At 37.1% G+C, this 13215-nt stretch overlaps 1 protein-coding gene across 2 annotated transcripts; it reads right to left on the bottom strand.

Annotated features, from left to right (window-relative positions):
• Nucleotides 1–7285, bottom strand: LOC149892734 (uncharacterized). 2 transcript variants are annotated; one of them, XM_090080152.1, is made up of 5 exons: nucleotides 7210–7285; nucleotides 1134–3953; nucleotides 842–907; nucleotides 526–582; nucleotides 1–368 (listed from the first exon to the last, which is right to left on the bottom strand). In XM_090080152.1, exons 2-5 carry the CDS (start codon nucleotides 3922–3924, stop codon nucleotides 49–51), a joined length of 3234 nt encoding a protein of 1077 aa, XP_089936278.1. In that variant the 5' UTR covers nucleotides 3925–3953; nucleotides 7210–7285; the 3' UTR covers nucleotides 1–48. The 2 variants fall into 2 exon arrangements, with proteins under 2 accessions (XP_089936278.1, XP_089936279.1); XM_090080153.1 differs by lacking the exon at nucleotides 7210–7285 and having other exon boundaries at nucleotides 1134–4958.
• Nucleotides 7286–13215: the final 5930 nt, after the last annotated feature.

Below are 13215 nucleotides of genomic sequence, written 5' to 3' on the forward strand. Positions count from 1 at the left end.
TACACAAAAGGCCCATCTTTATTGCCAAACTGAACAAACTTATCTAAACTACATAAATGGTTTCACGATATTGCCATATTGAACAAACTTTTCTAAACTACCCTCTTTTTGAATTTTTAGCTTCATGTTTTTAATTTTGTCTTTAATATGGCTTTGGTAGGAGTACTTTTGCAAGACATGAATGAGCTTGTCACTGCTATGATTTGCCAAGATGCCAAGGTAATCTTTGTACGAGCAACTTGAGCTTACATCTGTAAACACGTCTTGCAAGATGTATGCCAACACCAAAGCTGCACATCGTGGAAAACTTCTGGTGTTGAACCATTCGTTGTGGCCAGGGCAAGCATTCAGCTCTTCAACTATTTCATCTAAAATTTTACAAACTCAAGTCATAACACAAAGTGATTAAATCAAATATTCATTTGGTTCTGAAGTAAGACAAGATTTATTCTGTTTTTTTATTTATTTTTTTTTGTTGACCTTATTGTTTGCACTGATAGCAATAACTGGTTTTTGAAAGATTACCTAAATGGCATTGGCTAACTTCTGCTTTGTTTTCCTTTGTTCTTGGCTGAGTTGATCCTGAAATAAAATAAAACCATGTTCATTTTTCTAATTCATAAAAACCATCAACAGTTTCTAAGTGTTAGAGATGATAACAAGCTGTGCATGATTTCTAACGGTGATGTTTCTAACTTCATCATTAGAAATCGGGTAGACACAACTTTCTAAAAGTGCACTTAGCAATGATGGCTAGTTTTTGTTAACAGTTAACCATCTGAAATTGTGCAAGAAGAGGTTTGTGTTTATATATCTTTGTATAAATTAGGTTTTACATTACCGATGAGTTCTTGAGTGAAAGATGGCATTTCCAACTTGATTTTTTTTCTTCTTGGATCTTTTACTTCTAAAACATAATCAGTTTTAGTATCATTCACTTGTATAAACATTTAAGCAATCACAGAATTAGTCCTGCAACAAATACATACACACTTCTGTGTTGTTTTTTTGTTTTGTTTTGTTTTTTTTACAGCTCTAACAATAACAATAGAGCAAGGAGTTGATTTGGGCATTTTCATTTTTTGAAAGCGTGTTGAGATTTGCATAAAAATCAAAAATCAAAAAGAATTTACCTCTGGATGTAGAGGCAAGACTTTGGCTAAATAGGCTACCAACAGATTGAACAGCATAAGGTGAGAGCTGCTTTGCAAGAACAGTACCAGCCTGTTGGACAGGAACAGCTGAAACTGGATCAGATGAAAGAAACAAACTGGGTTTGGCCAATGTTTGCTGAAAAGCAACAAGGCTAGGAGTCAGAGGAACAGAAAAGACCTCTTTTGAAGGACAGAAAGCGACTTGCTGAGAAGGAGAAGCAGAAACAGGTTTGGCAACCACTTGCTCATTAAAGTAAACTGGAGAAAGTTTTGCATGGTGTTCAATAAAATCCGGTTCATCAGGAAATAATGTTAATGCAAGAGGAGAACAAGCTGTGCCAACAGGAACAGCTAGAGTCTGATCTACATCCATACAAACAGCTTGTTCGTTAGGAACTAGTTGTGCAAGAGCAGGGGATAGTTCAAGAACTGGACCAGCGATTGTTTGTTCAGATGGAACAGACGAAACAGGAGTTGAGGTAGGTTCACACAAGAAATCTACGGCATGGTCGTTGCTATCCTCTAAAGGAACATTGTTTTCTACAGCTGGAGAAAACGGAACCACTGTGGTACAGCTGAAAGTAGCAGCACATTCTTCAGAGTCAGAACCGGAGTCTAAATCTTCCTCAAAGATGTCCTCAACCTCATGAAAACCGTACTCCTCTGCATTAGTTTGGAGCCAGTCCATCACATCCTTCTCCTTCTTTGGTGGTCTCTCAGACTTTTCAACAGTCAAAGACTCTATGACTCCGAAGGACTGTCCGATGCCCAGGGCAAAGCGCAACTCCTCTGCAGCGTTCCACTGGGACACATAAAAGCTATCCATTGTGTTCCTGCTGTGCTTCATGTAGAGTGTAGCAAACCGCTCGCGATCTTCTTTGCTGTTGTTGGCAAAGTAAGTGGCTATCGAACCGCGAATGCAAGTGGGAGTAAGACGCTTCATGGGAATGTTTACTTGGCTTTTTCTGAAGCAGGACGTCAGGCAAGAGGAGATAGCAGAGGAACCCATCTGGTAAACAGGCACTCTAGTTGCACCGAGTGTCACACATTCGTCTTTGTTGGGTCTCATCGATGGAAAAAGGGGCCTGTAGCAGTCGCTCAACTCCAAAACAGTCTTGGTGTCTGCAGCCATGTAGTGAGAGTCGTTGACAAGAAGGTCTCTGTATCTCAGCAAATAAATATCGATCAACACTTTCAAGTCGTTCGGCACTAGAATGTTTTTGGCTCCGTACTTGTATGCTGTTTTGTAGCGCTCTTGCACAATGCAATATCCACACTCACTCTTCTCAGCAGCCATGTAGTCTCTAATGTTTAAAAGAGCAATGTTAGATTTTCTTAAACTGTTAATTACAGTGACAGAGAGCAGAAGATGGTTTCGTAGAGACACAGCATTGTCTCTAGTCGGTGTAAGAGACGGCTTTCTAATCGATTCCACTAACTGTCTTACGTATGCAGACTTGCCATATTCGTTCAGCAAACTGACATTGATGATGTTGATGCATTTTTTGCTTTTCACAAGGCTCCTCCTCAAAGAACGAAAGGGCCTCAGCACTTTTTGTAACTCCTCCACCTTGCAGCGCAAACGTCGGATGGCCTCATGAGAAAGTCCGAAATAGACATTCCTGGCTTCACTGAAACGAAACAGGAGACAAAGGTAGACAAGGCGGTTGTACAACGTGTGACAAGACATGGCTTTTGTTTGGTCAAGTTCACTCAGCTTGGAATTGAGCTGAATGTTTTTAAAGTGCATGGAAAAGTATCTATCCTCCAAAACGTTGGAATTGGTGAGAGCGTTCGGGTGCAGCGTCAGCGTGCTGTCACAACATGTCAATATTTCAACAACTGCATTTTTGTAGATCTTTGCTTGTGACAAAGTGTTGTTGTTGGCTACCACAAGCCACTTTTCAAAATCTCTGAAGAGCTCATCTGCTGACTGGTAATAAAAGTGAAAAGCATCTTTGTCCAGCTGAAACAAGAGTCTCTTATCTTCTGTCAAGACGGAGGAGTTGGAAACCAAGTGCTTTAAGGAATTAAAATCAGAGTCTAGGACGGATTCGGTGTTCAGCTCTTTGTTTTCTACAGAGGTGCAGTGGTTTGCAGAAGGAGCCTCGGACGAACCAGCAACTGATGAGGGCAAGCTTAAAAGAGGATCAGAGGAAAGAACCGGAGAAGAAAAAGAGGAGGAAGGCCCAGGAGCAGAGGATGCAGAGCCTGATGCAGACGCTTGTTCAGCTACTGGCTTAATACCAAAGAAGGCAGGTCGAATAAATTGAGGGACATAGAGCTTGTCGTTGTCGTATCGCTTTGCCTCTGCAATCTTTTGTTTGATCGTCTTGGAATCGTAGAAATGAGTCTCTTTCAAGTGTATGTCCAGTCGGTCGTAATACTTCCAACATTGCAAACAGGGGTAAGGTTTTGGACAGCCGGACTTGCGTTCGAGACGAGCATGCTGAAACTTCCTGACCATTGCAGAGTAAAAGATGGAAGCTTCATCCAAAGTCCAAGAATGATCTTTTTTAGTCAAGTGTCTTTTAATGCTTGTGGAGGAATGTTTGCACAAAGGCATCGGACAGCTAACAGCGTACCTCTTCTTGGTACCATAGAAAGGTACAACCCTGTTTACGGAGCCACACGCTGCAACTAATGCGGCCCTGACTTTGTTTTTGAGCTTTAAGTCTCTCTGTTCTTGTGACTGCCTTCTTTTCTTTTTTTTCGCTTTAGAGTTCGGAGAAGGGGCAACAACAGTGTTGTTTTCTTGTGAAGAAGACATGTTCAGGTGTTTGTTTGCAACGGTTTATGCTAAAAAAAAGAAGACAGTTAGTGAGAGTGTTTTTCTTCTGCCTGCATCCTGGAATCCTGGAATGTTTACAACTGCAGGGAAGAGCTGTGTTTTTTCGAATCCTCTGCAAAAGAGAAAAAAGAAAGAAAAGAGAGCAACAAGAAGAAACAAAGTTTCCACTAGCAAATGAAAAAGAATGAGAGCAACTAGCATTACATGCATGGTGGCAGCAGTGATTGCTATTATGAGAAGGAGAATGAGAAAAAAAAAAAAAAAAAAGAAACAAATAAATAAAGAGATGGAGTTTGAGAGGATCTCGCAACCATATGACTCAAAGAAAGAAACTGTGTTGAAAAAAGGCAAGAGAGGGCAAATAGAACTTGCTAACAAGGACAAATGACAGACATAACTACAACAGTAACAACTCTCATTGCAAGCATAATAACAACAGCATCAGCATCACTGACTCAGAGAGTGTTGACATAACAAAAAAGAAAACAAAAGTACAAGCCAAGTGGGGGAACATTAACAAACACTCATTGCAACTATAACAACAACAACAACAACAGCAACAGCATCACTGACTCAGAGGGTATTGATAAAAAAAAACAAGCAAAACAAAAACAAACAAAAAAACAAATAAAAAAACAAAACAAGCAAATTGGGTGAACAGTAACAACTCTCATTGCAAGCATAATAACAACAACAGCATCAGCATCAGCATCACTGACTCAGAGAGTGTTGACAAAATAAAATAGACAATAAGCAAGCAAAGTGGGTGAACAGTAACAACTCTCACTGCAAGCATAATAACAACAACAGCATCAGCATCAGCATCACTGACTCAGAGAGTGTTGATAAAATAAAACAGATTATAAACAAACAAAGTGGGTGAACAGTAACAGCTCTCATTGAAAGCATAATAACAACAACAGCATCACTAACTCAGAGGATATATAAAAAAACAAACAAACAAACAAACAAAACAAAAACAAAAAAAAAACAAGCAAAGTGGCTGAACAGTAACAGCTAACAGCTATCATTGCAAGTAAAATAACAACAACAGCATCAGCAACATCATCACTGACTCAGAGAGTGGTGATAAAATAAAACAGATTAAAAAACAAGCAAAGTGGCTAAACAGTAACAACTATAAATACAAGTAAAATGACAAAAGCAGCAACAGCATCACTAACTCGCAGGGTGTTGATAAAAAAAAAAGCAACAAACAAATAAAGCAAGCAAAGTGGGTGAACATTAACACTCATTGCAACTATAATAACACCAACAGCAACAGCATCAGTGACTCAAAGGGTGTTGATAAACAAAAACAAAGGCACAAACAAAACAAGCAGAGTGGGTGAACATTAACAACACTTATTGCAAGCATAATAACAACAACAGCATCAGCATCACTGACTCAGAGAGTGTTGATAAAATAAAATAGATTATAAACATGCCAAGTTTGTGAACATTAACAAACACTCATTGCAACTATAACAACGACTACAGCAACAGCATCACTTACTCAGAGAGTGTTGAGAAAAAAAACAACAAAAAAAACAAAAACAAAACAAAACAGAAAACAGAAGTACAAGCCAAGGGGGGGAACATTAACAAACACTCATTGCAACTATAACAACAACAACAGCAACAGCATCACTTACTCAGAGGATATTGATAAAAAAAACAAACAAACAAACAAACAAAACAAGCAAAGTGGCTGAACAGTAACAGCTATCATTGCAAGTAAAATAACAACAACAGCATCAGCAACATCATCACTGACTCAGAGAGTGGTGATAAAATAAAACAGATTAAAAAACAAGCAAAGTGGCTGAACAGTAACAACTATAAATACAAGTAAAATGACAAAAGCAGCAACAGCATCACTAACTCGCAGGGTGTTGATAAAAAAAAAAGCAACAAACAAATAAAGCAAGCAAAGTGGGTGAACATTAACACTCATTGCAACTATAATAACACCAACAGCAACAGCATCAGTGACTCAAAGGGTGTTGATAAACAAAAACAAAAGCACAAACAAAACAAGCAAAGTGGGTGAACATTAACAACACTTATTGCAAGCACAATAACAACAACAGCATCAGCATCACTGACTCAGAGAGTGTTGATAAAACAAAATAGATTATAAACAAGCCAAGTTGGTGAACATTAACAAACACTCATTGCAACTGTAATAAGAACAACAGCAACAGCATCACTGACACAAAGGGTGTTGATAAACAAAAACAAAAACACAAGCAAAGTGGGTGAACATTAACAACACTCATTGCAACTATAACAACAACAACAGCAACAGCATCACTGGCTCAAAGGGTGTTGATAAAATAAAGAAATAAAAACAAAACAAGCAAAGTGGGTGAACAGTAACAACTCCCATTGCAAGCATAATAACGACAACAGCAACAGCAACACCATCACTGACTCAGAGAGTGTTGATAAAATAAAATAGATTATAAACAAGCCAAGTTGGTGAACATTAACAAACACTCATTGCAACTATAACAACGACTACAGCAACAGCATCACTTACTCAGAGAGTGTTGAGAAAAAAAAAACAAAAACAAAAAAAAAACAAAACAAAACAGAAAACAAAAGTACAAGCCAAGTGGGGGAACATTAACAAACACTCATTGCAACTGTAACAACAACAACAGCAACAGCATCACTTACTCAGAGAGTGTTTATAAATAAAACAAAAAACAAAAACAAGAAACAAAAATACAAGCCAAGTGGGTGATTACTAACAGCGCTAACAGCAGCAACAACAGTGTCTTTAGAAACAACAAACAAGTACAACAGCAACAACTGCTTTTACAGAGTATAACAATAACAACAACATGGCACTAACAACAACAAAAGGGTTGGAATAAAAACCTGTAGGCAAAAGGAGAGCTGCATTCAGACAAGATCGATTACAAAGAGGCTCTTCTTTAGGACAGAGGAGAAACTGCTTTTGAGGGACAGAGGGACTTTTGTTGTTGTGGTTGTTGTTGTTGTTGTGCAGAAACCAACAAACTTTTATTGAACCGAATATAACCGAATATAACCGAAAGTCTTGTTTGCTTCTGTTTTGTGCCATCAAGAAGGGAAAACAAAACATCACAAAACAAACGAAGCAAACGAAACAAACAAACAAACAAACGAACGAAACAAACAAAAAAAAAAAAAAATTAAAAAAATTAACAAACAAACAAACAAACAAACAAGCAAACAAACAAAAACAAATAAGAAAAACAGAAAACGCAGTACCGAAACCTCGCCATTTTTTATCCTTCCTCAAGCTTTCTCTGGGCGCCAAAGACCGAGAAAGTTGAGCAAACGTGACGTTGAGGGGGGGGAGGGGGGTACTTAAGGACAGCAGACCGACCAATGGCACGCTTAGGAGAGACCCACGTGAATGCTACATTTTCTTTCTATGTACGCTGAATCCGCTCAAAGTCTGGAATTTCCAGCATTCACGTGTCATCACTCCAGCCACCAGATTGGCCCACACTTTGCACACTTTCAAGACTAGAAACTCACTTGTGCTCAATTTGAGCAAAAAAAAAAAAAAACTAAGTCTCGCATGGCGACAACTTTTCCAAAAGCAAACAAAGGCAAACGAAGGCAAACGAAGAAAAAACAAAAACAAATAAACAAAAACAAAACCGAATAGGGAGAGAGAGAGTGAGTCGACTCATTTCTTTCGACTGCCTTAAACGAGAAGTCTAAAACGTTTAAAAGTTGAAAACTAAGTTTTTTAAATGAACTGCACCGAAAAAACTTTACGACAGTTTAGCTGGTTAAAAACGCAGAGGAAAATATTTTATAAAATTTAAGCGTTCTAAAGATGTCCATTTTTGTTTTTGTTTTTTTTTATTTTGGTTTGTTTCTGGCTTGTTTCTTTCTTTAAATTCTAGCGATCGAGCATATTTGAACGGTTTCATCAACCTGTCGGCGCACGTGCTCGAGAGCTAGAACTTTGATTGCTTTTGTTGTTGAGAATTGAGAATGTCCGAGCAGGTTTTTTTATCGATTTCATCGCTTGTGGCGAGGCAAAAATCAAAACGCTTTTTGGACGAAAGAAAAGAGATTAAAAGGAAAAAAGAGAAGAAAAAAAAAACAAAAAAATAGGTTATGTGTTATGAACATTTATTTTCTCACGCGATGACGTCTAGTTTTGTTAGAGTAATTAAAATATGGTATCAAGTTTGTAATTTCTATCTTATTTTTAGTTACGGATAATTGCCAATTATGTCACGTTTAGTATACACAACGCTGTTTTCTTAATAGCAATATGATACAAACAAGTTATAAAAAAAAAAGCGTTCGCTCGATCTTCCTTAGTCAGTTGAACAAAAAGAAATTTTCACAACATATGATTGATTTGGTTGTCCTAGCAAGCTGTTTTAGCAAACGGCTAGAGGTTGCAACTGTTGTTCATTGAAAACGAAAAATCTAGCGTCAGCAACAAATTTTTGAATACATAATGTACGCAAAAGTGGCACTAACAAATGAAAATGTAAAAAAACTGTTTACCTTGATGCCAGACTCGCAGAGATGTTGTCGCTCGTTGCTATCGACTGCGAACAGCTTTGTTGTTTTTCGAAGTGCCTCTTCATTCTACTTATAGCCGAAGTTTTGGCTTCGAAAAAAAATACGAACGTCGTTAAGCTCAACGAGCTGCTTTAATTGTTGTTCGTGCGAAAACGAAATGCTTAAAACGGATAAAAGTGTTGGCGTAATTACACTTTTCGACCGCGATGCAGTTTGTCAACTCTAGCGTACTTTTTTGGCTCGTGGAGCAAAAGCCTCATGATAATAGCAAAGGCTTAAAATGTCTTAACATGTCAGCAAAGGCTTAATATGCTTAATAAACTGTGGTTAAGTTTTTGCGGTGCAGTTCATTTACAACTTAATTTGCAACTTGCTGGCACAAGCAAACGTTTATGACTTCTCGTTTAAGACAGTTGAGCGAAATCAGTCGACTCACTCATTCTCCCTTTTCTGTTTTGTTTTTGTTTTGTTTTTTTGTTTTTGTTTTTGTTTTTGTTTGTTTTTTTTTTTTCTTTGTTTGTCTTTTGTTTAAAATGTAAAAAACTCGAAAGGAAAGTTGTTGCTTTGTTTGCTTATTGAAAGTTTTCGCCAGTTGCAAGACTTAGTTTTGTTTTTGTTTACTTATTAAAATATCGAGGAAAATATTTGAGGACATCGCATTCTAATGGTGCCTTTATAACAACATCTAACGATTTAACGTTTAATGTTGTGCTCAAAAAAAAAATTCCTTTTATATCTCTCAATGGTCTCCAACGATAAAACTGCCGACCAATCGCAACGATTAAACAGCCAACCAATGGCAGCTCAATGGTCTCCAAACAAGAGACTGCCGACCAATGGCAGCTCAGTGGTTTGAGAAGTGAGATCATTCGATTTCCTTTTATTATCTCCAGTTTGAACTAGTGCTTGGCTTGTGGTGCAGAAACTAAAACTTCCCGTTTTTGTATTTTGTTTTGAATTTCTTTGCTTTGAGCTTTTTAATCGATCGATAGCTTTAGGAGAAAAGAAGAAACCCCTCTGACGAAGTCTTGGCTTTTTTAAAAACGCTCAAATTTTGGCAAACAAATCTCATACGAAACGCTACTTTGATGTCAAGCTTTCGTTACTCCCTACTCCCTTCTAGCGGAGGGCGGCAAAAAGGTGTTGCATCCTAGAGCTAAAAGTGAGGAGGGAAGCAAGTTTTTTTTTCGTTTTGTTTGCTTTTTTATGTTTTTTGTTTTTTTGAGGGGGGAGAGTTAGAGGGTAAGGGGGTTAGGATTAGAGGGGGTTGGGGTTACGGTTTGGAAACCTGGGGACGAGGATATCAAGCAGGAGTTTAGTGTTAAGGTTAAAGGGCCCACGAGGGGCGTCCTTCAATTGTAAAATGCCTTTAGACGCACGTGTCTAGTCGTCTCGTTGCATCGACCTAGAGGAGTTTTCTGATAGATCTTGCGCTTTGGGCTCAGTTAATCGGTCTGTATCCATTGTAAACACGGTGTCTGCCGTTAGAAAATCGTTAACCAGGCGTTTGTGAGCTTTAACAACCATCCCTTTGAGTTTAAAACGAACGTTTCTTCAAAAGCCACTCGAGATGGAGGTACTCACGGAGGTTTGTTACGGTAACAACCCTGTGGTTTGCCATCTTCTTTCTTTCCGCAGCGTCGCAAACGCATCGGCCGGTCTCTTAGGTGACGAAAAAACGTCTGATCTCTCGACTGGAATGCTTAACGTACTAAGATTAGTAAAGTTAGTACTAAGAGTTGCATCTGGCCGCCGTAATTTTCTTCGATGATGTCTTGAAAATTTCGTGACGTCGTTTTCAAACCTCTAGGGTCGATTTTAACCTTCGACCTTAAAGTCGATTTTAGCCTTCGGTGTGGCTCTGTACAACTTTTGCGGTGAAAAAGCTTGCGCGGAGTCTACAGTTGTATTTAGCCGACAGACGCTGGCAACGCAGAAACAGAATGACTCTTGGGCGGCGCAAACCGAGCGTTCAGCAAATTTCTAGCATTTTACGTCAAAGCGGACAATCTGCACGACAAATAAAGCTAACTTTCTCGTTGCAACAGTTAGTCACTGGATCGTTGGACGAGTGTGTACAGCTGTTTTGCGTCGAAAGCCGACCGGTGGTCGGATGCGACTCTTCTTTTCATTCGAAAATCAGAACCTGGCCATCAGTCGTGTATCACCATCGAATGCTTAATGTAGTGATTTCTCGAAACGACAAAAGCTTGTAAAACAAACAGCTTCGCTGTACTGTTGCCTAATATGTTAACGGATGGCCAGGAACAACCTTGGTCTGTAATGAATGAGTTCGTTTTTCCATTCGAGGCACTAATTACTGCAGTTTTAAAAGTCACCTAAAGTATAAGCTCATCTCTCCATTCAAGAAAAACAAGCATCAGAGTTTCGGAAAGTTTGCATGCACGACACCACCATCGATGATACTTAAACAAACAGAAAATGAATTGCAAAACAGAACCACTGAATTGCAAAACATAACAACGGACAGCTTGTAAAATGCATGGTGATGAGCTTCTTCAATCCAATCAAGGAACCAAGCATCACAGTTTCGGCAATGGTGCATGTGCAAATCAGCAAACTGTGATACTTAATCAAACAACTTCACTGTTTTGCTTAGTTTAAGAACGGATGGCTAAGAACAACCTCGTTAGTGAGTATGAAGTCATCTCTTCATTCCAGGAATTAATAATCAGAGTTTTAGAAGTCTCTTACGTGCGATACTACTATCAACGGTACTTAATCAAACAGCCTCTCAGAATGGCCTAGTTTGAGAACGGAAGGCTAGGAACAACCTTAGTAGTGAGTCATCAGTTCAACTTTTCATTCAAGGAATTAAGCATCTAAAATCTGAAAAATAAAAAGAAGAGCTCTTTGTTAGAAGTTCTTATTTTTATTTTTCCTCAACTTCTATTTCTTTTCTTTTTTTACTTTTTTTTTTTTAATGATAGTTTTTCTTTTTTTTTATCTATTTTGTTCGTTTAAATTAATACAACAGGCGTTTTAGGTCGTTTCTGTAACATTATTTAACACTTTAAATTGTAATAAATATTTGAACAGAAGAAAATCCCTTTCGTAACGTTAAAATGTCATAAGAACATTTCATCTTTACCAAATACGCTTGTAAAAATAGTTTCACTTTTAAAGTTTGTTGTATATGTCTTTTAATTTAGTGAATCGCAATTTGGATTTTCTTAGGCGCACATCTACTTTAGTTGCTTTTTCTTAAAGAAAGGTCACCAGAGTTTTCTTACACAGCCCCTGCAGCATAATCTTTAACAAAATACTCTTTTGAAAAGTTTTACATTGAAATAAACAAAAGCCATTTGCGTAAGTAGAGATAACTTAGAGAATAAAAAGTGCATAAACGCCTCGCTACTTTGATGAAGAAGAAACGGATGACTAAATGCAACTTTTTAATTTCGTGTGCTATCTCTTTCGATTAAGGTACTTTTTGAATATTTTTTCAAAGAAATGTTAGCGTAGTTTTCCTTTTTTAAATTTAAATCATGTTTAAAGGTAGTTTTTGAATGTTTTTTCAAAGAAATGTTAGCGTAGTTTTCATCTATTAAATTTAAATCATGTTTAAAGGTAGTTTTCGAATATTTTTTCAAAGAATTGTTAGCGTAGTTTTCCTCTTTTAGATCTAGCTTATGTTTAAGGTAGTTTTTGAGTATTTTTTCAAAGAAAAGTTAGCGTAGTTTTCCTCTTTTAGATCTAGCTTATGTTTAAGGTAGTTTTTAAATATTTTTTTAAAGAAAAGTTAGCATAGTTTTCCTCTTTTGGATATAGCTTATGTTTAAGGTAGTTTTTAAATATTTTTTTTAAAGAAAAGTTAGCGTAGTTTTCCTCCTTTAGATCTAGCTTATAATTCAGGTAGTTTTTGAATATTTTTTCAAATAAAAATTAGCAAAGTATAGTTTATTTAGCATGACATCACAAAATACTAAACTCAAAAAGGCAAGATAAAGTATAAGATAAACGTAAAATAAGATATAGATGAAACAAATGTTAGGCTGCATAAAATCAAAAACTGCATTGCCTATCATAAACACAAATGTCTAGTGAGAGCTTTTAAAGTTCGTTCTTTTCGTCTTTTAATTTGGTGAATCGCGATTTGAATTTTCTAAGGCGCACATGTCTTTCAGTTGCTTTTTTCTTAAGGAAAGGTCGCCAGAGTTTTTTTACGCAGCTCCTGCAGCATAATCTTTAACAAAATACTCTTTTGTATATCATTACATAGAAATAAACAAAAACCATATGCGTAAACAGAGATAAATTAGAACGCAAAAGTGCATAAAAAGCCTCGCTACTTTGCTATAGAAGAAGTGGATGACTGTAAATTCGTGCACTACCTCAATGGATTAAGGTATTTTTCGAAAGTTTTTTAAAAGCATAAATAGCGTAGTCTTCCTCTTTTAAATCTAGCTTATGTCTAAGGCAGTTTTTGAATAGATTTTCAAAGAAAGGTTAGCGTACTTTTCCACTTTTAAGTTTAGCTTATGTAGCTTGACAAAACAACACACAAAAAGACAAGATAAAGTATCAGATAAACGTAAAATAAAATATAAATGAAACTAAAGTTAGGCTGCATAAAAAACAAACAACTTAATAATCTACTAGACATGTTTAAGTTGAATTAAGTAAAGTCCTTTGCGCAAATTTGGGTAAATAAGAGAGTAAAAATCCATAAAAAGAAGAAGTGGATGAGTAGATACA

This window comes from Hydra viridissima, unplaced genomic scaffold (assembly GCF_058129835.1).
Source record: "Hydra viridissima isolate aposymbiotic clone 2 unplaced genomic scaffold, HvirCarnegie_v1 scaffold_2, whole genome shotgun sequence".
Classification (NCBI taxonomy): Eukaryota; Metazoa; Cnidaria; class Hydrozoa; order Anthoathecata; family Hydridae; genus Hydra; species Hydra viridissima.

Coding starts and splice junctions, on each gene's coding strand:
- LOC149892734 (XM_090080152.1), bottom strand. CDS start 3,924: ATGTCTTCTTCACAAGAAAACAACACTGTTGTTGCCCCTTCTCCGAAC. Junction 908..1,133: donor TCTTGCCTCTACATCCAGAG/GTAAATTCTTTT, acceptor ATTATGTTTTAG/AAGTAAAAGATCCAAGAAGA. Junction 583..841: donor TTTCACTCAAGAACTCATCG/GTAATGTAAAAC, acceptor ATTTTATTTCAG/GATCAACTCAGCCAAGAACA.